Source organism: Fistularia commersonii, chromosome 4 (genome assembly GCF_037954325.1).
Source record: "Fistularia commersonii isolate RoL2024-O1a breed Wild chromosome 4, RoL_Fcom_v1.0, whole genome shotgun sequence".
Taxonomy (NCBI): Eukaryota; Metazoa; Chordata; class Actinopteri; order Syngnathiformes; family Fistulariidae; genus Fistularia; species Fistularia commersonii.
The window spans coordinates 15,736,405-15,762,743 of NC_141287.1; the positions used below are offsets into that span (position 1 = coordinate 15,736,405).

The 26,339-nt window shown below is 45.7% G+C and overlaps 1 protein-coding gene across 2 annotated transcripts in view; it reads left to right on the forward strand.

Annotated features, from left to right (window-relative positions):
* Positions 1-26,339, forward strand: part of LOC147234884 (ephrin type-A receptor 6-like) — a 192,094-nt gene that overhangs the window by 11,394 nt on the left and 154,361 nt on the right. For both annotated transcript variants that reach the window (XM_086145557.1, XM_086145558.1), the window contains exon 2: positions 1,417-1,481. In XM_086145557.1, the coding sequence (XP_086001683.1) occupies positions 1,417-1,481 (65 nt within the window). The remainder of the gene's footprint in view (positions 1-1,416; positions 1,482-26,339) is intronic.

Sequence of the window (26,339 nt, forward strand, 5' to 3'; positions counted from 1 at the left end):
GGAGTGAGGAGGGTGGAGAAGATCAGAAATAAGTCAGTCCAAGGGACAGCATATTAAATGTACTGGAGATGGTCCGACCCCAAAAGAAAAAAAAGGGGGGAAGGTATTCTAAGCTGCATTAGTGGTAATGGTAGTAGGAGAAGTGGTAATATTAATATATTCTGCAGAGATAACACATTTGTTGGAGAAAGCTAATTTTCTTATGTTGTCTGGCAGCACACGGAGGGGGCAAATTGAAGGAACTCCTGCTCCTTATCTCCGCCGGGAGGAGCATTGAATTATTTAATCTTCTGTCCTTGGCGACGAGACAAAATATTGTCAAGAATGTCAATATGTTTGTCAAGAAGGGAAAAAAAAAAAGAAATGCTTGCTTTCTAACGCTCCTCAGGTCAACCACGGCCATTCAGGTGCTCCGACCAAGCAGCGGGACACGTTATGTTCTTCCAGCGACGGCAACCGTTAATTAGCGCTGACAGGTGGTTGGGAACTGTTAGCAAGAAAGCTGCCGGTTGGTGCTCTCGGCGCAGGGCGGAAACTGGAAAACGTTAATTTGGTGGAGTCGGCAGGCAGTGAAGGTACTGCCTACATACACCGAGCGGAGCTTCCTGCTCGGAGAAATCAAGAATCGGCAGGGATTGGAGTGTGTTGACGAGAAAAAGGACACGGCTTCTCACCGGGACGATTCCCTTGGTGAACATCTTCCGCACGAGCTTTGGTCGCCAGTGCTGGGATCAAGTCTGTGATCACTTTGTGAATTCTGATTTAATCTTGGTTAATCTGAGCTCGCTTTAAGACGGGTTTAATTTGTGTAAGGTTTAAATCACTCTTACCAAAAGAAGCCCCAATTTGGAGACACTTACATCACACCTGGGAGCCCGTATTTGAAGATACAGCCGATGTTAGTTGGATGCTAATGTGCTTTCGCCTAATTTTCCCCGTGTTAACCTTTCTCTGTGAACGCTAGTTGGGCCCAGCGGGGCCGTTCCTTATTCGGCACGAACAACAGGAAGTCATAAAATAGCCCGCAACCTCCGGACATCGTGGCGTTCTCTACAAACTACATGCGCAAAACCCAATGCTGATCATATCGTAGTCATAAAGCGGAGAAGAATAAGTGAGATAAATGCAAACGCTCTGGGTGATGCAGGGCTGGCAGGTGTGGGAATTGACTGTTGACAGCAATTTGACTGCAATCTATCAGTCCCCAAATTGTGCTGCAAGTGGCGAGAATGTTGCCTCCACTGTATATGTGGCCGGCCATAAATATTCATCCAGGAATGTAATTTCTGAGATGTCTAAATGAACATGTTTATGACTGATATTTCAATTTTCGCTGTGAAAATGGGACCTTTTTGTGTGATGACAGATTGATAATGGTGGATTTTGCTCTTTCTTCTTTTTTTTTTCTCATTACAGTCGTGCTGCTGGATACGACTTCTGTGCTCGGAGAACTGGGATGGAAGACCTATCCTTTAAACGGGGTAAGAAGGGGGAAACCCTGCTCGACGCTATCGCCTTGGGTTTTTTTCCCCTCCTCTGATTCTCGCTTAGAATCCACGGCCGTTCCTGCATCGGTAGAATCGAGTACGTTGATGCTTTCGGGTCACGTGCGGTTATAAAGAACAGTTTGGTCAGAAGCAGGATTAGTCGAAGCTAATTCAGTTGTCGACGGGTCATCGGTGACATCACTGTGTGATTCTCACAGCGTGCAATAGCAAGATAAACAACACTTTCACTGTCGATTTTAAAAGTTGCTCAGAGTAAGACATGCTACGTTTCCAAAATCTTTCATACACTGAAAGTCCATGTGCGCGAAGTGAGCGGGAACAGAAGGGGAAGCAGTGGCGTGGAGGCGTCCGAGGCGAGGCTAACGCGCCAAACAAAATTTGGGAACATTTTGCATGTCACCCGATTAAGAAATGTTTTATTGCAACTGTTGCCTTTTTTTTTTTTTTTTTTGTGTAGTTCATAATCTGGCCAGTCAACAACTCTTTGCAGGAGTCAACAAATAGTTAACTTTTGGAATAGCCATAAGTTGCAGCCCTAATACAGACCTCGAATCTGATATTTAAGCCTTAAATAAAGGACGGCGCCTTGAATGGTGCACACCGAGATCCACCGGCAGCACCATTTAATATCAATATCTTCACTGTGTTTTGATCTTGGGGGTAAAAACACGGCTGATTTATTCTGCAGCACGGCCAGGGAAGTGAGAGAACTCCCCGAGTGCAGTCACCTCGCTTTACCCCGGCGGTGCACGTACTCCGGGCAAAAACTAAACACACTCGTGTGTTTTCCAGAGCTTTGCATTAAAAGAGCTCTATTTTTTATCCCCCGTTCGATGGAAAATATGACAGTTGACTTGCAGAATCCCACTTGACCCGCGGGTCTTTAGTAAAGTGATTCCACTCCATTCCTCTCCGGGTGGCGGCTGGGCTTGATACAGTGGAGTCACGGTCGCGGTGTAACAAATAGCTAGCCACGCTTCGTGTGTTTAAGTTGGAAATAAGGAGCTCGGTGAAAAACAAACGGCTGGAAAATTTCAAAAATAATGAGAGTCATGTATGAGCGAGCTGTAATCGACAATGTTCGGGCTACTACGAAAGCTTTCTGGTGATGTGATGCGGCTTTTTTTTTGGAGAGCTCTTGTCCGGACAGTATTTTTATTAAAAGCCTCCTCCTCCTCCCTATAGTTCTGAGAACTTCCAACTCACTTATGTGAGTTTTGACTCAAACGATCCTCCGAAGGATACCTAATCCGTCTCTGCGTCTCCTGCTCCCCCCTGGAAGGTCCGCGGTGGCTCGTATCAGGGTTATGGAGGTGATTACACCGTGTAGGTCGCGGTGACAGCTGCCCACAGCGCTGAGGAGAAAGTAGAAGGAGGTTGCTGCCTCTATGATTAAGCTGTCAGCCCGCTCGCCTCCTCACTCATCCGCTATCCTCCCATCCACCATTAATATTTAAGGCTTGGAGGTGAGAGGGCCCGGGGGAAGGTGTGAAGATCTAGGGAGTAAAATAGTTTAAATCCCCTCCGCAGCCCGGCGGCCGGCAAGAGGGAGTCAATCCCTAGCATATTAGACACAGCCCAGTATCAGCGGTACACCATGTAGCTGCCTATCACAGCTCTACTAGTTGGGAAGAGGAGCAGCTGTCACTCAGCGCCACGCTGCGTTTGGCCGAGGAACACCGTGTTGGGTTACTGGTGGAAAAGGAACAGTGGATGAGTTGGAAATTGTTCCGCGGGTCGCCTTTTCATTGCAATGCCAGTAAACATCTCTTCCCTGTGGCTGTGCGGAGGGCTGGACCGGGCACAGTTACCGGATTTTGGGGACCATAAAGCACACAGCATTAAAAGACACCGTACCGATGAATGGGTCTAATTTCATACATAAAGAAGAGACGCGTCTACCTGTTGTTTTCTGTTTTGTCCTCTAACTGTGGCCACTTCGCTTTGTTCCCTCGGAAACTCTGTTTGGTCTTCTTTACTTGGCAGCAAAGTTTATCTGCTTGCCTCCGCCACTTCTGTACCATTGATACATTCATGTTGAATTATTTTGTGGCTGCCCCATCCCCATGATCTACTGCGTGACAGATAGCCTTGAGTTTGAATTCCACTTCGTAAGCCCGTCTCTTAACAGTTGCCATTTTCGGGGGTCCTCATTCACACAAATGTGCAGTAATAGTCTGTTGAAGAACAGTACGTACCAGAGGTAAGCGTACTACGCGCTGTTCTCTGTTTGGTTTCTGGTTGGCAGTGATAGCGGACACCTGAAGTGTGAGGTTGGAACCCATATTGTGTAGTTTGAAGCGCTACATAATTTCTTATCTACCGTCGTCTGACTTTGCAACCCACAACCGACGACCGACTTTAACACAACGTCCCCTGTCGGGTGGGACAATCAATCAAGCAAAGCGGTTCGTCCCTCACCAAAGTCACACTCAAACATTTTGACAGATTTTGAGAAAATTTAAAGATTTTAAGTGTGGCTTTTAGAGTGAAAAATACAGTACCAGAATTGGGCAGATTTTGGGCAGAAAAGGTCCATAAACACAGTTCTAAGAGCCGGCAAGCTACAACTTGGTTCCAGGAAGTAGCTTCCTCCAGGGAACCCTTTAGTTTTACATCCCACAGGCAGCGAGGAACCACGGGAGGGACGGGCGAGACACGACCATCTGCAAGATGCACTTGAAGCTCAAATAACCACCAAAGAGGGAGACAACATGGACAACATGGAGGTGGAAGCTCATGAAATAATAACCAGGGACTATCAGATGGTTGGAGGGTTTCATCTCCTCACTGCACTGCGAAGAACCCCAGTAGCCATGAGCTAACTCCAGACTAACCAAAATGTAGATGTTCCTCTGCGAGCTCTGAAAACCTTTCTGAGATGTAGCAGGCCAGGAGAGCTTGGACGTCTTCGTCACTCCATTTCCCGCTGCTTCTGCCCATTTTATCCGAGAAAGATCTGACCAGGGACCGTCATGGACCGTTTTAAAGATGGCGCTCAGCTGTTGCAAGAAGTATCTGGTAGTGAGGGGTCGGCGTATGAGCTCCTCTGGAACTGTAGAAAGACTCCGCCTCCGACTGAGGTCCATGGTTCCTGGTTCCTCTGCCACCAGCAGAAATGGCTAAAAGTTCCCTTTGTGTGAAAATTTGCTGTTGTCTGCCGACACCTTTCCGCACATAGCCAAGTCGGACTAAAGTCTGAAAAGTCACTAGTGCCAATTACATCGGAGACCATGGCCGAGGGGCTCTCGTGCGAACATCACAGATACCTTCAAGTAGTTTTAATTAAAGCGGGGGGCCGATAAGGAAAGGCTGAGATCCCTCATCTGATAAAGGGACTCGTCTTCTCACTTGTTTCCCTGCAGGTCTTCATCACACATCTCCGGCGTTGCAGTTTGCAAATCCCGTGAAAATACACCGTAAACACCATGCAGCAAACAGACGGTAGACATTTGATAGAAAAGCAGCATTGTGCTTCTATAGGTCATGATGCCGATGTCAATATGTGTCCCTGCTTCTGAGCGCTTGGTGTAGTTTCCACGGGTAAACTTTGATAATGGTACGTTCCAACGCAGCAGCTTCCCGCATCATCGGTAGGAGGCGCGTGATATTCGTACCGAAGGTTGGGTTCGAGGAAGGCCGGGAGAGGAAAGACAGTTGACCCGGCGCCTGCAGAGCCACAATAAGCTCCACTCAAAGCCGGCTGACAGGCTGCTGAAATATGCATGAGTCATTTCCAAGTGGGGGGTTTATGGAGGGGGGCACAGCGGAGCAGAAGCAAGGGAGGCTTATTTAATAAATTACAAGAAACAGCTTTGAGGGGTTAAGAACTTTGCTCTCCCTCGCCGCCGTTCTGACGTCGCCGAGAGCAGGCAGGGAGGGAATGATGGTCGTCCATCGTGGAGCAAAGGGATCGATATTTCCTGTCCCAGGCAGCAGATAAGTCCCACCCGGGAGGGGAAGTATAAATGTGACATTGTATTCATGTATTCAAGTGCCACGCTGCTCATGGAGAAACTGTGTGTGTGTGTGACTGTGTGTGCATGTGTGTAATTTTGTTCCCGTCTACCCCACCTTCATCTCAGATACATTTTGTGTTAGCTCTCCAATTGGTTATCGTCAATACGCCTTAATGGCATGATGGGCAACAAACACATTTGTCATTTAATTATTCATTCATCCTGCATTCAGGACCGCAGGGGGCGGAGCCTATCCCAGCTGCGATTGGGCAGGAGGCGGGGTTCACCCTGGGCCGCAAACATTCACCCTCTCATGAACACGTCTGGACAATTTAGGGTCTCCAACCAATCTCCTGCATGCTTTTTTCTGATCTTCTCAGACAGCGTGGGCAGGGGATGGCGTCAGTCGGGCAGCTAGCACGCCTCATTCATTTAACACGATTAGCTTAATCAATATGCCAACGGGGCATTTCCCCCCTGCCGTGCACCATGCAGGGAGGAGAACATACAATAAGGTTTAGCGCCGAGCCTTTTTAGCGATCGGGACGACATCTGCGAAAGTCGTTAATGTTGGGAGCAGAAGATGGAGAAGACACGCTAGCCTGAAGGTCAGCTTGGAGTGGATGTACAGCCCAGAAGAAAGGGATCATGCTTTTCCCGGTCTCCTCTCGTCTTCCGAATGCTTTACCTTGTCCTTCATCTTCTTTTCGGCTTTCACCACAGCCGAACATCTTCCTCCACCCTTGTTTTCGCACTTCTTCCCCGCCCTCCCCTGGACTGTTGACCCCAGGTGCTTGAAGCCCTGCACCTTCTTCATCTCCACTCCCTCCATTTCCTCCATGTGCATCTCAATTTGATTTAAAACTGTTAAAAACTCGTGAAACCCTCCTTTAAATCCTGGCTGATGATCGAGTTTTTCCTAAATGATCGCAAAAAGTGCATCTGTCGGCTTTGTCACATGGACAGCCATGGAGATATGTGGAAAGCTGCAAGGCTGCGGACGCTCCAGACAGTGTCCGCCAATCTGCTGGACCTTTCGCCGAAACCCCTCCGCAGTTGCACCTGTTTCTCACCCTATATAGCGGAGGAAAAAAGATTGCGATACATTTCTGCGCGTAGGCGTCCGGAACGGCGTTTTCTGTGTGCGCGCTGATTGCGAATTTCTACGCCGCCGAAGAACGACAGATGGTGCAATCCTTGAAGATAAACGTTTCCTTTGCTGCCAGCTGCTCTTCGTCAGAGTCCTCTTCTTCTGAGAGGTCAGCTTCCCCAACAACCCCCCTCGCTCGATTACTTTTCCTGTTCATCTTGGAGAAAAAAGAACGGTTTTGAAGCGACTCCGGCCGTCGGAGAGATGAGCCGTGGACGACCGCTATGTTTGTTCCCCGCGGGAAATGCACTCCTGATTTCTCTTCGTCGCTTGCAACAGCAGGGAGATCAACTGCCGATCTCGTGGTCGTGCACTCGAGAATTTTTAGGTTTTGTTTACTCTGTAAACAGTAAAGTGTTCGACCGAACAAACAAACGTTGAATTTAGTCCTTATTTGAGAGCTTAGGGTGTTTCGAGTGGAGTACCACCTCGACTTTGGACGTTCATTGGTCAATTTTCTCCTATTTCAAATTAGATTTCCCCATTAGAATGAATTGTAACACCATTCATCCGTTCCAGTCCCTGGTTTTGCGATCTTTTTAGACGAGAAAAATGTACTTTATACATACCAAATTATATATAGAAAAATAGTAATAATTAATAAAATACAATTTAAAGTAAAAAAAAAGGATTTATTAAGTGTACAGGACTGTCTCAGAAAATTAGAATACTGTGATAAAGTTCTTAATCTTCTGTAATGTAATTAAAAAAAAAAAAGATGACTTTTTAATGATATTCTTATATGTTGAGATAGGATTTTTGAGTTTTCTTAAGATGTAAGCCATAATCAGCAATATTAAACTAATAAAAGGCTTGTAATATTTCAGGTGATTTGCAATGAATCCAGAATGTATGGCATTTTTGTTTTTGTAATTGCATTACAAAAGATGAAGAACTTAATCACAATAGTCTAATTTTCTGAGACAGTTCTGTATTTAGCTTGAAGATGAAACGCAGATGCTGGAGTTTTTCATCTGTCACTCTATCAACTCAACTGACTGGCTACACACTTAATGCTACAATTCTGCTAAATTTCACGCCTTCTGGAGTCTAAACTCCATGTATGTGCAGAGTGAAGCCACTCCTCTTTCTCCTCTTTCCCCGACCGGGTTTGAACGACTCTCCCGACACCTCGTCCTTCCACGTTCCCGCCGTCGCCGCACCGAATCCCCATAAATGTCTACTGCCTTCTCACAGACGATGCTCTCCGTCACCGGATCTGACCAGATTTTTATCTGGGCTAGCGAGGAGCGGCGGTGCCTCCCGCTGTTTTTAAACACCACTACATGGACAGCAGCAGCCATAATGTCAAATGCCAAATTCTCGTTCTGCTCCTAACTCAGATCTTGGCTCGGATCACGAAACACAACTCCACTCAGTGCCGGTTCGGATCTTTCAAAACTCCTAAGTCGATGCACCGGAAGTCAAGGTTCCACTGTTGGAGTGTCTTGGATGGCCTTTCTCCGACTTGAAGATTTAAACTGTCGCACACAGCAGGGTGCGAATCCTCCAGCTGAAATCGAAAGGTGCCGTTGCATGAAATACGGAGTCTCACAAGGCTTATTACGGTTGCAGTTGTTGGTTTCGAGCCCCCGGGTGCTTCTTCATTAGCAAACCCCGGTCCGTTTTGCAGCAAAGCGGTGAAAATTCAGGTTTGCTTTGGCTGCCTCGTCACATCAAGCTTGCGGGATTCACTTTTTAGATGCGGCCGGTGTTAAAAAATTAAAAAATCAAACGGGTTTGATCAAGGAAACGCGGTCGCTCGAGCTCACGTCGCGGTGCGCAAACACGTACCGGCATACCAAATGTGCATCCATCTGTTGATACCGGTTCTGCCACAGTGCCCCACTGCTCCGGGAAATCGTTCAGCCTTTTTAAAAAAAGTTAAGACCGAGCTCTGGCCCGTCTCCAGCTCTCCCCTCCTTCGCCAACCCAAGGCTCCTGTGAGACGGGAGCCAAAAAAACAAGGAGAAAGTTTGAAATGACTGAAAGATAGACGCTTTGTTTGTGCAGAGAGGCTCGGAAGGGGGGGAGAGGATGGAGGCCAGATCGTCCACTAATCTCTGTGTCAGCTGTTTGATCCCTGGCTGATCTTCTCTGTGGATGGAGGTGTCCTTGAGAAGCATGCAGAATGCTAAGTTTCTTCAGATGGCCTGTTGTGAGAATCCACGAGATGTTCAGTGAGGCCACGTTGTAAAGCTCATCTCCCATCGTCCGCTCTGTTATTGTGCACATTCTTTTGTTGAGCACGCGCCCGACGCCAGGAGAGCATCTCGGTAAATCTGCACCTCCTCGAGGTTTTCCTGTGAGACTCTGCTGACAAGTCTCTCAGGGAAAGAGTGAAGAAAGCTAGATGGATAGAGGAGGACTTGATCTCATTTTTGGAGAAGCCCTTCACATGCATGCTCAGATGTTTAGACGCGTACATCTGCACCCCCTTTTCGCTCAGACCCGGCCGTAATCCTTTATCTTTTTTTTTTTTATTGCAATGTTTAACCACAGTAATTGATTGTAACTATGCAACCTAAAGCTTATCTCAAAGCGCTTCCTAATACTATTAGCCACGAGCGTGAACAACAGAAAAGAAAAGCCCTTCCTGCGGTATCCTCCTTCTCTGGCGGTGTGCCGCTGAGCGACGGCCGGCAAAAACGGAATAATCCAGAATCCCTCCACGTCTCCCCACGGAGCCTCTCATATAAGAAAGGTGTGATGATTTAGCATAGCAGTGCGCGTCTCGGGGACCTCTGCCATAACCGGGCTTAAGGAGTGCCGGGGGGATTCCTTAATTGGCTTGTTTCTTGTCAGAGACACGCCGCGGCCGGCAGCTAACGCGCCTCCGCTCGGTGTCTCGCTGACAGCGGATCACGTCCTGACAGCATTTTGGGCGAAACTTCACCGCGCCAGGAATACAGAGGAAACCCAGTTTGAGACGGAGAGGGAACGGCCGGTTGACCGACAGACAGAAACATAAAACACGTGGAGGAGGAGGAGGAGGAGGTTACTGGCGCGAGGGGAACCCAGCCTCGGAATCCTAATGCGTTCTTCTCCTCTATTAATCCACCTCTGCGCTCATTTGAGGTACAAACGTAAATAACGGACGTATTTTCACACATTTTCCTCGTTTTCCGTAAAACACACAGAACATTGCAAAGGCCGACGTGCCGTTGCATTTCTTAATAGACACGCAGGAACCTCTCCTTGAGTGGTTCATATACTCACACTCAAATGTAAGATTTGGAATATATATAGATTTATATTATATATATATATATGTATGCCGTAATTTTTGGACTATTAATCACACCTGAATATAAGCAACACAGGCTAAAAGTAACTAAATGAATATGTGTACATATATAGGCTGCACTTGTCTATAAGCTGCAGGTGTCCACATTGTAACATGAGATATTTACACAGAAACATTTGTTTTTTACTTTTCATTAAAAACATACCGGTAAAATCCACAAATCGGACTGGAAACGCTTTTTTCCAAACAGTGCTTGTAACATGGCTGATGAAAAAGATTAAGAATAAATAAGACAAGGAAAAGTCCATCCATCCATTTTCTATCCCCGCTTCGTCCTACTCCATCTGATCGCTATCTTGGTCTTCCTCCTGCGCACTAAAACCATTAAAGTCGTCTTCTTTGGTGTCGGAATTGAACGGGCTCAGAATTTCACGACAATTTTATCCGTCTGGCGTGACGAAGCACAATGTTTTTTCGGCGTGAAAAAAAATCCATAAATTAGCCGCACAATCCATGTGGAAAGGGTCTGCGGCAGGTACTTATAGTCCGTAAATGACGGTATATATACACATATGTATGGAGGCGTCCACTCGAGGCCATTGTAGACGCTAACCTGCCCTGCTGTGTGGATGAGTGGCTGTATGCCTCTGTATGTGGTCTGCATAGATAATAAATGAATATATATATGAGTGTTATTTCATTTACCCATCGGGAGCAAATAAGGTGCAGTGTTTTGCTCAAGGACACTTTAGCATGCAGACAAGAGGAGCCAGGGATTGAACCGCCAAACTTCCAGTTCGACTGGCAGGACTCCGGCCCTACCAACCGAGCCACTTGTACGTCAAAATTCCGTTCCTATGGCGCGACGTAACACCGTTTTCACCACAGTACCGATTTTACTCAACCAAGCAACACAGATGTAAAAACAGGAAAATTAAAAAAAATAAGCTCACTCTTGGAAAATATAATGGAAGAAAAAAGTGACCAAAAATAACGACACAAACGGGAAAAAAGTAAAAAAAGTTGTCGAATTTGTTTTAATGTCCCAAACGCCCCTATGTTGAAATGATGGAACAAGACTTTTGAAATAAATTCTTGAGAAATGGTGACGTCAACAAGAGACGCTGCGAGTCGGGTCGAGAACATTTGATTTGATTTTTAAAACTTTTCATAAATGCATGCCGACGGCAAACAACCTTTAATAATTTCCAGCAAACGGCGAATGTGGCAAAGGTCCGAGAGCGATAGTCGGCCTCTCCTGCCGTCCGGAGTTATCTGGAGATCACTTGACATGCAGAGTCAAGATGAGAAACAAGCACCACTTCACGTCTTTACAGACGGTTGGAAGGTTCAGCCGGAGCAGAAGGTTTTCCCCCGCGCTTCCTCCTCGTCCCCCTCCGGTTCCATTCTCCGCTCGCCGAGTCTCAATTTCCTCAGCGCACCCTCCTGTTTTCCACCTTAACCGCCCCTCCGGCTCACCTCTTGATGTCAGTGCAGGGGGGGGGACGGGCAGAAGCTCCGAGCGTGCAGCGGGTTTTTAAAATGGGCCGACGAGCGCTCGCAAAAACCTTAACTCTGTAAACGAGCGACTGAAAAAAAGACCTCGGGGAGGTCTGCGCTGGAAATTTGTTTAATTTTATAGGTGATTAGACAAGTGGATACACCTCCATTGACGTCCAAGGGGGCGGTGATGGAGCAGATAGTTGTAGATTTGTACATTCAGACCGTCTCCATACTTGAGAACCCAAAGAGAGAAACCGTGAACCTCAATATGCACCTTTTTCTGTCCTTTTGGTGGATCCAAGGGCTTCTTAGCAAACATCAGCGCAACAGGATCTCATCCAGGGATTTACGATTAAAACGTATCAGGTGGAGGAGATGGAGCTGCCGTGTTGGCTTGTTTGCAGATGCTGAGGAGAAAACAGGAGGCAGAGTGAAGATGTTGAGGTTCCTCTTTTGGAGGAAGTAGGAGGGAGGGATCAGAGGGACAGCACATGGTAGATGTTTTGGAGATAAAGTCAGACTGAGATGGTTTGGACATGGACAAAGGAGGGATGGTGAATATCTGGATAGAAGGATGCTGAGGTTGGAGCTGCCAGGCAGGAGGTCTGGAGGAAGATCAGCGGTTTAAGGATGGAGAGAAAGAGCACAGGGAGTTAGTTGGTATGAGAAGAGAGGATGCGGAGGGTTAGATGGAGGCAGGTGATTGGTTCTGGGTTCAACCAAGGAACGTGATTGGCTGTGGCCCCTGGAGGAAGCAGAACTGAATCAATCAATCAATCAAAAAATGCCTCATTGGCTCTGTGGGAAAATAAAAAAGCACGTTTGTGTCCCGCTGAAGGGTTCCTCTCCGGCTGAGAAGCGGCTAATAAAGAAACATCTCACACACTGACATGTTTGTCACATCCAAGTCACTCGCCCGCGACCCCGTCTCCTCCGGAGCCACCCTGCGTTCGTCTGACATGGACCGTAACTCCCAGCGGCCGACGGGCGGATTCACGGACGGCAACACGCATCATATTTTATTCATATTTTTTTACGAAACGACAGCCAGCGACGCATCCCGACTCGCGTGTCCCGGCGCGGAGGTGAGACGGGGAAACCCGAGAACGTCGGACGGTTTTGAAAACGCCATTTCCTCCCTTTGAATTTAATTCAAGGAGAAGAGGTTTGGATCCCCGTGACTCACCGCGGAGGGGGTTCACGTCAACGCATGAATATGCTAAACTGAACACGCCGAATCTGTTACATCCCGTATCACGCTGGCAAACTCGTAACACATGTACGAAAGACTCTCTCACCTTTCTGTCTCATTATCTGCACACACACACACACACACACACATATGCAGGTGGGGTGGCCCAGTTAGACGAAACCAGCCCAAGGTCATGGTGCTTTATCTTTAGCAGGCTGCTTTTTGTCTGTTTCACTGGACTTACATCAGAAAAAAAAAAAAAAAAAAAAGAAAAACTACAGTTACCCCGACGCCGGCCTCCATATTGGAAACCTGAACCCGGAGCCTGCGTTCTTCTCGTAATCGATTCCCGGCAGACTGGAAACATGAAGGGTGCTGCTCCATGCTTCGCTCCTGCGTTCACATTCCGCTCGTTGGGAATGAGGTAACGTGTGTTGTTAAATTATTTTTATTTATTTTTTTTTTTTTTACCTCTGGATCCTTTTTGATACAGTCTTGTAATAGCTGCGCGCCTCACAGCGCCGCCACGGCCCTCCATCAAGCTCTGACACATCCATTTGTCACACTCGCCGTGGTCAGACGGACACACACACACACACACTCACACACACTCTGGAATCCGTGAGTCCAGAGTACATTGGGTTTTATTATATTGCGATGTGGAACCGGTCGGGGGGAAAGGTTGTGCATCTCCATCCGTTGTATTGTTCTGACCCGCGCACGTCAGGGAGGAGTCCAAGCCTTGAAACGGGGAAAAAGGAGAATTCTCCAGACAGGGATTCGTCAACGCAAAAGTGGACATTTCACACTCGGGTTGATCAATGGAGTCGATAAACAGTCGGCAAGGCCGGAGGCCACAAGAAAGCACTTTTTAAAAAATACCGTTAAAGTGGAAGGTTACCTTTCAGGCCCAGAAGGAAACAGGATTAGATGTAGCGTCGTGTCCTTGGAAACCGTTTCTAAACCAGCTAGAGCTTAGCGGTGGTAATATGCTGCACTTGCACTGAAAAGAAGGAATCTTTACCGCTTATCCTGCACCCGGCGTCCTGGAGGGGGACGCAGCCTTTCACAGTCTTTGCAAGGGAAAGGATAGGATTCACCCTGGACCAGTCAGGGCCACTTGTAGAGGCGTGCGATGGTTCACTCTCGCATTTACGCATCATTTAGAGAAATACACTTGTGGAAAAAAGAAAAACAATCCTCTCCCCAGTTAGGGATGGGTACCGGATCAAAAATATGGACTAAATAAAGGTTTGAAAAAATCTGCACACCAAGAGGGCTCCAATTGTAAAGATGATTTATTTAAGTTTCAATAAATAAAAAAAAAATTCACATATTTGTTGCATGCTAAAATAAATGATTTTTTTCTTTTAGAGCCCTCTTGATGTGCTGATTTTTTCAAATGTCTATGAAGAGAAATGCAACCATTTGCCCTCTCATCCACACGTCATATAGAGACATACAACATTCACTCAGTCATTCATTCTTGCATAAATAATTTTATAGAAAAAGACAAAAAAAATCATCCTCTCAATCACACTTCTGGACAATGTAGTGTCTCCAGCGAAGACAGAAAGGCCCCCCTCTGTTGGAACCCAACCAGGGACCTTCTCACCACTTCACCATCCGTCTATGTGCTCGTTTCCAAACCGGAGTCTGGAGATCATCTCAGCCCAGATTGTGAAGGTTGGCGGTTGGATCCCCGGCTCTTCCTCTCTGCACGCTGAAGTGTCCTCAGGCAGAAGGCAAATTAAAACACCCCAGTACGTCTCGCTGTCTCCATGTTGACCTCCATGGATCACTGGAGCAACGGCCTGTGACTCCTCGCATCTCGCCGGGAATCCATCAAACAACAAACGACCACCGACCATCTCCGTCTCACCTGGATCGCGACCTTTATCACCTCCTCGGTTTCCGTGGCAGCTGCGGGTGGCGGAGGTTGGGCTGGAAACTGAAGTGGTTTTCATGCATATTCACTGGTAATCAAGCGGCTCCGGTGGGTTTCAGCATTTGCATCTGCATCGGTATCCAGACAAACCTCATCATATGAGCTGAGGGATGGAGGGAGTTCAGCATATAAAATGAAGTCAGAGCTCGAACCTCCTGGTGCTTCAGCGCAGCTTCGAAGACATTTCGGTGGGCAGATTACATCCATATCCAAAGAAAAAAAAAAATTCAGTTCTCCCCAGTTCATGCATGTGATTTTCGAGCTGCAGGGCAGGTGAAGTGGTAAAGTCCTCGGAGCTTCCTCCTCTCAGCCAGAAGGTCCCAGGCTGGAATCCCACATCTTTCTGTGTGAAGTCTCCATGTTCTCCCCGTGTCTGCCTGAGGTTCCTTAGGGTTCTTCCACTTCCTCCTGCAGTCCAAACACATGCAGAAGGTTCACTGGAGACCCTACATCAGGGGTGCACACACTTTTTCAGCATGCAAACTGCTGATAGAATGTCCAAGTCAAAATGATTTGCCTGCTATAACAATGTAAATCATATGTATTTATAAATATATTGAGAATTGTTTATAGATACTATACATCTTGGTTCACCTTGCATAACTGCATAAATCCATATTGCACAACACAAAAATGACCTTACTCTGATAACTTGCAGTGAATGGAATTGGCCTGGGATGTGTTGTGACAGTTGCTACAAGCAGCCAGCCTCAAGCACACTTCCAAATGATTATCATAGGTTTTATGAACAGTCCGACAACGCAGCGCCACATTTCCCTTCTTCCGAGAAAGCGGAACAAAGGGTAAAGTAACAGGTTCAAGCAGGTTGGAATGGGTGGAGAAAAGTGTCAGGGGTACTATGAGATAGCAAAATAACAGCTAGAATGAATGAAAGGTGGACAAGACAGTGGTGAGACCAGTGATGCTGTATGGGTCGGAGAAAGTGGCATTGAAAAAAAGACAGGAAGCAGAGCTGGAGGTCATAGAGATGAAGATGTTGAGGTTCTCTTTGGGAGTGACCAGGATGGATAGGATCAGGAATGAGTCCATCAGAGGGGCGGCACATGTTAGATGTTTTGGAGAGAAGGTCAGAGAAGCCAGACTGAGATGGTTGGGTCATGTACAGAGGAGGGATGGTGAATATATCGGTAGACGGATGCTGGAATTGGAGGTCTAGAGGAAGACCAAAGAAGATTTATGAATGTTGTGTGAGAGGCTATGTAGTGAGGTGGTGTGAGAGAGGAGGACACAGAGAATGGGGTTGGATGGAGACTCACTGTGGCAACTCCTCAAGTGAAAACCCCAAAGGAAAAGAAGAAGGAGAGGTAGAGCGATGGTAGACTGGCAGATGAGGTGAACGCACTATAAAAATGACATAGTTAAAAAAAATTCCTCCTCCCACTCCCTGTGGAAGTGGTAAGTTTTTGACTTCTTACTTGGTCGAGCTCCTTCCCTCATTGTAACACCCTTTCTTACATTTAAAAGAAATAAATTGGAGGATAACTATATAACTCGCCAGCTTGCTAGAGTTTTGCAGCACTTAGCACCGTTACATGCGCATGCGCGGTAACCCATGTATCAGAAATGGTCAGAGGTCAGACTGTCTGCCTTGTATGTCAGTTAAGTGACAAATCTGATTGTGAGGACGGATGATAGAATGACGCCTATTTTTTTAATACCATGCCGTCTACCCACACTACCTTTGCGATCGACCGGTAGATCGCAATCCCCGTATCGGGCACCCCTGGCCTACATTGTCCAGATGTGTGCATGAGAGGATTCAAGGATTCAAGAATTTTATTGCCATTACATTTAGAGATAGCAGCCCCTGGATTCAGTTGAATCAAAAACACAAACAACCTTAAAAAGCAGAGCACAACACAAAAATACGAGAGCAGCATCACTGGGTTTGAGATATGACAGAAAAGAATAAAGGACCAAAAACATTAAAAAATGTATATATATAAATAACATATAGGAGAATAAATAGAAAACTATGTAGAAAGAAAAAAGTAAAGAAGTAAACAAGTGAAAAATGAAAAAAAGGGTTTATTGCACTGTACTATATATGAGGTAAATGTCTGTAAGTCTACATGGACGGAGAGTTTTTTCTTGGTGTCACATACCGACGGCTTTCTCGTCATTTTTTCCACGAAACGTGAAGAGCCGTGTCCTAATCGGTATCTGAACCGAAAAAAAAAGCAGAAATCTTTGAGCTAGAAATGAGGAATCCTCTCCCTCATCATGCTGTTAGAAATGTCTGTTCGATTTGAAAAAAAACTGCGTTAAAGAAATAAAAAGTTGAGATTTTTGTCGACGCAAGCTATGAATGGGCCGGTTGGGCCGTCGGAGCGACACGTTGTTTTGTGTTTGGTCGAAACACAAAGCGGGAAGGAGAAAGTGAAGGGTTGATGTTTATGAGGAGCCCGGAAGAACTTCTATCTGAGCAGTGAAACAAATAACGTAAACAGGATTTGTGACAAATCAGGCTCGGGTTTACCATAGTTTAGTGTCAAACGCAAGAATGTTTAGCAGTGAAAAAGTCCGTCCTCCCGACTCCTCGTCCGTTATTTACTGTTTTCCAGGAAGAAAACTTATCTTCTACGTTCGCCGTCGGTTGAACGTGCCGCGGCAGTTTAGCAGAGAGCCAACAGATTATCCTCATATTGTGTATTTCCCACGTTATTTTTCCTTTTGAATGAGCCGGAGCCGTGATGGAGGAGGGAGCGTGTCACCGGGCTGAGATTAATCCCCCAAAGCTCCTCACTTTATCCTCTCTGTATCTTTTTCAAGCAGAGAAACGAAGGAGGGGACAAACGGAGAAGTGGCTTCCTTTTCTTTCATTTTTTTTTTTTTTTCCTTTTCCGTCTCGACTCCCAAGATCTAACGTCGTCCAGATCTTGCGTCGGGGGTGTTTGGGGTCGGAGGATGGTGCCTATTAGGAGGATACGGTTTCCACTGCAGATGAATGATTTGTCTGGCCAGCTCTCTAAAATGCACTTAGCATATTATACAACATCTAAAGACGTTGAGAGCTGCGCTTCACCACAAACTCTGGCTGCCCGTCTCTCCCTCTCCCTCCTAATTGATCAGACCATTGCCGTCCCGGATTGCCTGCGCTCATTTCCAGTCAGGCTTGTTTAAGCGCCGCCGGCCGGAGTCGGATGGCTTCGGGAAGACGAGACGTCTCCTCGCCAGAAAGGCAGAGACAGGTGAGAGACAGCGCCGATTTGAGCCGCAGGAGACGACGTTAAAACAATTTGGGCGCGGCGCGCCCGGCTCTACGGCCCGTCTTAATGGAGGCCCCGGTCTGATTACCGCTGTTGCCACATGATGTATTTCAGACACCCCGCTGAAACGACGCAGAGACCACCGGTTCTCTGCCGAACGGCGATGATGGAATCGGCCGGCCGTCACTCGTCGATTCGAATTAATCTTAATAATTTTCTTTTCCTTTGGGCTTTTCCCTTCAAGGGGTCTCCATGGCGAATCAACCCTCTCCATCTAACCCCGATCTCTGTATCCTCCTCTCTCGCACCAACTACCTTCATATCCTTTCTCACTACATCCATGAATCTAGATTTCCCATTCCAACATCCATCTACCAGCATATTCACCATCCCTCCTCTGTACATGACCCAACCATCTGGGTCTGGCTTCTCTGACCTTCTCTCCGAGACATCTAACATGTGCTGTTCCAGATGTTTGTGTTTTTCTTTGTCAAAGTCAAAAGTCAAAGTATACTGTATTGTCCATACTGTTCACACATAGAGAGCATTGAAATAGCGTTACTCTAAGACCCATGGTGCAAAAGTGAAAAAAAATTATAAACAATTTGTTACAGAGTACGTCAAACAATGACAAGTTATGCAATTATCGACAAGTTTTCCAATTTAAAATAATAATAATAATGATAAAAGGGCAAACTCGGTGGCACAGTGGTTAGCGCTTCAGCCTCACAGCACGAAGGATCCTGGTTTGATTCAGACAAGAGGACCTTTCTGTGTGTCTGCTCGGGTGTCTCTACTTTCCTCCCACAGTCCAACCCGCAGAGGGATGAACGTGTGATCCCACCAATTAGTGCTAGTGTTGTCGCAGGAGGAGTTTGTAATCCCGAAGAAGCGGTTGAAACCTTGAAGAGCTACAGATGAGCGGCTCATTGACCGCGTGAGGGTCGTTCGGTGAATTTTTGGGGCCAGGATTGTTTTCTACAGGACAATTCCTACTTAAGATACATTTCGGGATACCCGTTGTACTTCCTGCTTCCCTCCCTTAATCCGGTATAAAATTAGATTCAGTTCTGATCCCATCAGCCAAGGATCTAAAACCAGCTCAACATGGACGAAATACAGAAGTAAAACATTCTCAGTTTCTTTAAGGGATAAAAATACAGATCTTTCATAATAATTCAACACACTTTTCATGAGTACCTAGAAGATTTAATGCTTCATATTATCCTGATAATAGTTCTGTGCAGAGCTATATTAAATCCCAGACATATAATATTATTCAGAATTAATTCGCCATGATTACCTACCTGGGTTCTATCATGTGTATGACACACACACAACAACATGCATTGGCATATCGAACCCTGACCATTTATTTGACAGTTATGAACTTGGGATTGAGTATTTTTAGATATTTCTGGTCCAGCATTATCTACTATATAATAGAATATTTAATTGGATCAATCGCACGTCTGCGGTAGATTAATTAAGATTGACTGTCTTGGATACCCGTTCATTATAAATTATGCTTCATATTGCATTTTAGGGGGACTCATGTCAGGAAGTTATATATACGCTTAGCATTTGCTTAAATTAGCATGAGCATATAGGGCAGCGGACCCCGACCCCCAGACGTTTGGTACCGAGCCGCACAGAAAGAATAAATAACTTACATTATTTCCATTTTGTTTGTTATCCGAGTCCGAGCAATGTTTTATTTTGAAAAAGTAGCTAATTTTTGCTGTTCCACCTGTCCATGACTCACTCTTGACGTATGTGAGGATGCTTGTCTCGGCCAAATTAGCGCTAATATTTAACCCACAACCCAGCAAAATGAGTAAAAAAGTTTCTTTGCAAAGTTTCTTTGCAAAGAGGAAACGACCTAGTGAGGAGACAGAAGGAGAGCATATGACCACTAAGAAAAAGAAAGCCGCATGTAACAGACAATACCAGGAGACCGACTTAAAAAAATGGATTTATCGTGACAGGTGATTCCTACGCTCTGCATGATATGCGGCGACTGGCTCTCCAACGAGGCAATGAAGCCTTCAAAACTGCTTCGCCACTTGGAGCCCAAGCAACCTGTTTTAAGCCTTTGAAGAAAAAAACTGGGAATATTTATATATTGATATTAGCAGTTATCCGCGACGCCTTAAAGGCCATTCCGCGAAAATATTCTCTGACATTAAACGGATCCGTGGCACAATTAAAATTGAGGACCGCTGATATAGGTTGTCCAGAATGCGAGGTTAAAACAAGTTAATAGACAAAACATACCAACCCGACCGTATTTACCAATTGTGTTCCTTGCAGAGGAATCCCACACAGACATTTGCATGGCATTGACTTGATACTTTATGCAGGAAGTGCTTGGGTGAAAGAAAATCTACTTCCTGCAAAGTGTGATGACTACTTCCTGTTTCTCCGTCTTCTTGTCTATGGCTTTTTTAGACTCTAACTTCCCATCCAGAGGCCGTAATGTTGTTTAGAGTCAGCCATCTGGATGGGTTTGGGGCACTGATCCACACCAGTGAGTGGATTTTGAGTCATGATGCTCTCAGCATGCGTTCACTGTGTTGAAAATGTGAATCTAATTAATCATGTGATTTGATTCATCTGGATTCATGCTTTAATTTTAGTTCTTTTTCGTTTTGGTTCTGCCTCATTTCGTCTGGTCATTTCGACGGTTGGACAAAGTCGCCATCCGGAGGTGCCTGCGGTCCCAGACTCTCTGTGGCGGTCAAAGAAGTGTCTAAAATAAAATAACTCATCCGTGTTTTCTGACACAAAGCGCATTCCGTTGCTGTTTTGAGGACGTTTGCTGAGGCAGCCGATGTCCCGGGTCTTTCTGTGGAAGGCATTCGTCTTTTTCCCATGTCAGTCTTTTTTTTTCCTTCACAGAGCCGAGACAAATAAGGCTGTTCATCAAAATACTTCAACATTTCCAAATGTAGCAATGGTACTTTTTTGACACTGGAATCTGAATATTTTGGAGCCACTTTTAGCTAAGATGCGTTGGGTGAACCCCGCCTCTCGTCCAACGGCAGCAGCCCTGAGCACAGGATAGGCAAAAGGGATAATATATGAATACATCAACACATCCCTAAACCCATTGGAAAGGGAACATCTTTAGAATTCTATCAATTCAAGCCCTCTTTTGGAAACAAGAAATGCTCTGATTTATCCATCTCCGCTTTCACATCCAGAATCAAGGCGTGTTTCTGCTTTTAGCATGTTTATTTACGTGTTGTCCCTTCCTGTTTATTCTGGTTTTAATGACTCCACCCTTGCGTTATTTGACCACTAGCTAATTTACGCCCATTTGTTTACCTTGATCCCTTTTCATAGCAAGCCTCGTCAATACGAGCGCATCCCCTCGCGTTCCTTTCCTTGTTTCCCGACCTTCTTCCTGAATCTCCCGTTTTATCTTTTTCTTTGAATCTCAGACAACTTGCATGTCCTTCAGTGCCAGAGTGCTACCCAGGTTACGCGGTTATATCTGCCACGCTTTGACCGTCGTGGATTCCCCGCCGCAAGCCCGGGTCGCCGACATTTGCCTCTCCGGGAGTCCGTTCACGTCCCCCCGACGACTTCTCCTTTGCATCCTCCCTTGACCCTCACGAGGTCAAGGGAAAGCGGCGAAGAAAAGAGACTGTTTGACCAGAGAGTCGGTCTTATCTAAGCTGTCTGTAGTTGCACCCTGCCATCTTATCCACTGCTTGTGTGCGTGTGTCTGTGCGTGTGTGTGTGTGTGTGTGTGTTTGTTGTACCACTGTGTGCAGCCATCACTTTGATCTTACATCAGTCAGAGGCTGCTGAGCGTACATTGACATTCCAGACTGCCTGCCTACTTTTCTGGCAAAAATAGATATGTAAAACGACAAGCTCTTTCACCCCCATTTTCCCACGCACAGTTTGTCAGATCTGGGTCTGCGGAGGCAAAGCCAGGCCTTTGCTTTGTATGGGCTCAGCTGAAGAGGAGGGGGATATCACTGTTTAGGCAAATGAGATAAATGGAAGACGGTGAAAGGAGACAAGGATTATGCCCCTAACCGCCACTGATCCTGAAAGAAGATGAGTTTTCTGCTTTTTTTTGTTTTTTTTTTTCACTGAAGTGTGATTTTAGGAAGTTGGAGTCTGTAGATAAGTGGTGTTTTTGCCGGTAATGAAATCCCACAGAGGGTTCGTAATGAGACAGGGACACGACTTCTTTTCCATTAAGAGCCTTTGCTGTCTTTATCTTTATTTTTATTTTCTGTAAAGGAATCCTCTCCGCCGCCGATGTAATATGGAGTCATATAAAGACGTGCGATGATTCAGATTCACTCCCTCCCATGAATCACACGACAGCCTTCCTGTGGTGATTGACCGAGATGGGTCCATCACAGGGACACGTCTTAATACATTCATCCAGTCACTCATTTATCCACACATCATACAGAGACAAACAACCATTCACTCACTCATGCGCATGACAAATTAACATCCTTTCATTCATACTTCAATTAGAGACATACACCCATTCACTCATTCACTCATCTGTGCGATTCAGGGTCTTGTGACCCCGAGCAGCCCCACTCAGACACGGGGAGAATGTGGAGACTCTACACAGGATGGTCCCCACTGTGGGAATCCAACCGTGGGACCTTTTTGTTTTGAGCTGAAAGCACCAACTTGCACCCTTTTCAACTGTTGGGAAACAGGGGCGAACCTTCTCGCTCATCTGGCTCGAACAAAACAATTGACCAAAACAACAAGTGCTTTCAGCCCAATCCCGAGCCGCCTAATGATTTAGCGATGCGTCCGAATGGACTGCGATATCCGTCGATGCATTCGCCAGTCTCTGCTTTGGGAAGGTCGAGGCCTCGAGAATGGAATTATTATTGTCATGTTTTTGTTTCTTTTTTTAAATTGAGTTACATTAATACAGAAATCTTTAGGGTTTAGTCAATGGTTTTAATAATTGCCTCGCAATAAAAATCAATCGCAAACCATAGTGCTGCTTACACGTCTAATAGCAATGAAAGTGCCTCACTGTCCGCAGTTGCCCGGCAAGGATACATTAATATGTTAATGTCCGACTAAATAAACCTTTCCACTTTTGCGGGCAGATTTTTACTCAACCGTCAGTAAAACTTGCAATCTAATGGTGCCTTCGGGGAAACGCAATCACTGAGAGACATTTATAGTCTCGTTCTCACATGTAGTCATTAACGTCCTGAGGTTTTACTGCACAACCGGAACACAAGTCCTGAAGAAAGACTTAATCTTTGCCATTTGGGTATAATTACTTGGACATGAAAGGCCAGCGATATAAAACAATCCAATCAGTCCAACCTCGACAATCATCCGTGAGTCATATTGGCTGAAGTCCATCTTCGCCGCCCTTTGCAGGGTGACAGAGGCCGTGACCGACAGGGTGTCACTTTGCGGGAACGCCATGGGGGGGATGATAGATGGGTGCTCCGGCATCACCCCTGCTAGCTACCCATTCACCGTGATGGATGCAGGGATAAGATGGGCGCGGGCACCTTTGGATTTCATTTGCTCGCCGCTGTCCGCTCACTCCTATTGATTTAGGGGAGTACTTGTGATGGGCAGCGGGTGCGAGTGACAGATAGGGATAGGCTTACCGATGCTTTTAAATAATCTCAAATACAGTTAAAAAAAGGACGGTTTGGCATTTGGCAATGGAACTCAAAGTCCAATTCATTCACAGTGAAGTGCTTGTAATACAGTTGCCATCTGAGGGACTAGTGTTGGTCTGGAGCCATCAGTGCTAAGTTGTAGGCTACCGTCAAAAAGATGCTTCTTGTTTTGAGCCCTGATGCGCAGTAAGGGCGGATTCATGCTAATGCTACTTATGTAAAAAGCTACGTCTGTTCCTAAAGTGGCCAAATGTCACTAGCTACATACTCCCCATGCGTGCCTTACGTCGCCATGGCTAATCAGCAAAACAACCACCAGAGGGTGGTGCAGCGTTCACTTTCAGACAAAAGCTGGTGATAGTGTACATTCTGAGAAAGAGGTGATGGTCTATGAGGACCGAGAATTCTTCTTTGTAATACCAACACCATGTTTACGTCTTTGTTAATTTTTCTGCGCAGCATACTGTGCAACACTGCACCCCACGACTTCAGATGGTAGCGCTCCACTTGCCGCCTTTGGCGAAGCATCCGCAACTTTCTGAAAAATTGATACAATTACGCAGGAAAAGAACTCGGAAGACGGAGAGAACGTGCTGTCCGATGAGCCAACGCAGGGTGAACACTGAACCAACAGAGCAGGACATTTGTTCCCAGACCACAACATTTTTGCGCTAATTTAAAATGTCACGTCGCAGATATCAAGAGCGTCTTGTCACGGTGGTCCTGCTGTGATCAGTGATTCATGTGCTTCTCAGTCCTGGTCCTGAGGAGCCCCTGAGCTGCATGCATGCTTTGGTTATCTAGATCTGCGGAGGACTGATAACATCCTGCTGCTTTGAATCAAGTGTTGTGGAGAGGCGAGACATTTAAATCAGGGCAGTTGCTCCTGACCGAGAAACCGCAGATACCAAAACCCAATATTCCTTTGGAATGGACCTGGAACATTCTTCCTGAAACAAGCTGGTATTCTCAGTCCCTTTTTTTTTTTCCAGAGAATGAAATCACTTGAGTGGTGAGATGTATGGATGTGAGCCCCTGCAAATGACTTCTCTAGATTTATCGAACCCCTGCAAAGATTCCCCAGATTTAGGTATCACCAATATAGGTGCTGAGATTAGCTCCTTGTCTGACTCCAGCGCTCCTCCTAGCTTCTCAAAGTGTTGTTGAGCAACACACCCAGCCCCTAAACACTCCGTAGGCTCTGAACACGGCTAAACTAAGTCGTCATTTCTTTTCTTTTCTGCAGATCTTCACTTTTAAAACCGCTGTCACCCGGGCGCACGCAGAGATCTACATTTTGAATTTATTCTCTCGAAGAACGGGGGAAAATAACAACAATACAGCACCAGGTGTTACCGCTGAATGCATATGAGGCCTTTTGATTGGCAGAACACGTTTGTTTTTCATTATTTATTTGTCTGTAATCGCATTAGCTTTGTGCTTGTAAAGGTACGACCTGCATGGAGGTCTCATCATTTGCCGTTGCGGTTATTTTACATTTTATAATTGCACAAATGTTAAAGGGAAAGAAGAAATTATGTAAATGTCTCTCAACTTCGTCACACCTGACTCAAATGTGTGTGGCCTCATGAATACTAATGACTGCAAACAATTAAAATGTGTCGTTTAAGGACGACAGACTTTCCAGTTCCGTGTAAATATTTTTCAGAATTAAAGCTACCGCGGTTCTTTTATCGTTCAGATCTCTATCTTCGCACAGGCAGGTGCTTTTCTTGCCGGAAGGGGAAACAAGTGAAGTCCCTCTACGCTTCATCTCATAGATTCCCAGTACATGAACGTGTCTGTCCGACACATCTTCATCTTCGGTGCCATTTCCGTCCTTCCCTCAGGGCAGCGGTCTACAACATTTTTTGTACCAGGGACCGGTTTATGCATGAATATGTTTCCGCAGATCAGTTATTATTATTTCAAAAAATAAAGATGTTTTTCAGTTCACAGTATTTAATCTAATTACAACGATTACACTTACAATTACAATATTATCATAATTTCCATACTATTGGGCGCACCTGAATGTAAGCCGCACCAGCTAAAAATCATGAAATAGATACATTTATTTTCTATAACTTGTCTATAAACCGCAGGTGTCCACATTGCAACATGAGATATTTACACAGAAACATTTTTGTCCAATTTTTAGTTAAATACATACCGGTAACATTCACAAATACGGACTGGAAATGCTTTTTTTCCAAACAGTGCCTGCAACAGAGCTGATGAAAGAGATTAATAACAAATTACACAAGGAAAAGTCCATAGAAGATTTATGGATGTAGTGAGAGGATATGAAGGTAGATGATATGAGAGAGGAGGATACAGAGAAAAGGGTTAGATGGAGAAGAAGAAGACAAAGAAAAATCCATCCATCCATCCGTTTTCTATCCCCGCTCTGTCCTACTCTAGCTGATCGCTATTTTTGTCTTCTTCCTGTATGAAGCTCGTTCGCCCCCAAAAAATCCATAAATTAGCCGCGTTGTTGTTTAAGAAGCAGTGTTCAAAGCGTGTGAAAAAAGTAGCCGCTTACAGTTAGAGTATTTCATTCAAATTAGGGTATTTCAAACCTGGGCAGACCATATCTAAGTTTTATGAAAGTAGCTCTGAAGCTTCAGAGTCCAACTGTGTGTATTGTGAAAGTATTTTTCCATGAATATTGACAGAAGTGAAAATATATATCCATATTCATTTCATTCAGAAGGTATGCCATCACATAAAAAGCAAAACATTCCTGTTCATGTACGCAAATCAATAGGTTCAGATTTGTGGCTCCGGAGCAAACAGTGGGGAGCGGTGCCAAGGGTGTGTCTGAACATCTCACCTTCCATTTCTCCACCTGAATGAATGACTTGGTGCAACCAGAACAGCGTGAAGCGCGTTAGCCCCCCCAAAAAATCCGTAAATTAGCTGCATCATTGTTTAAGCCGCAGTGTTCAAAG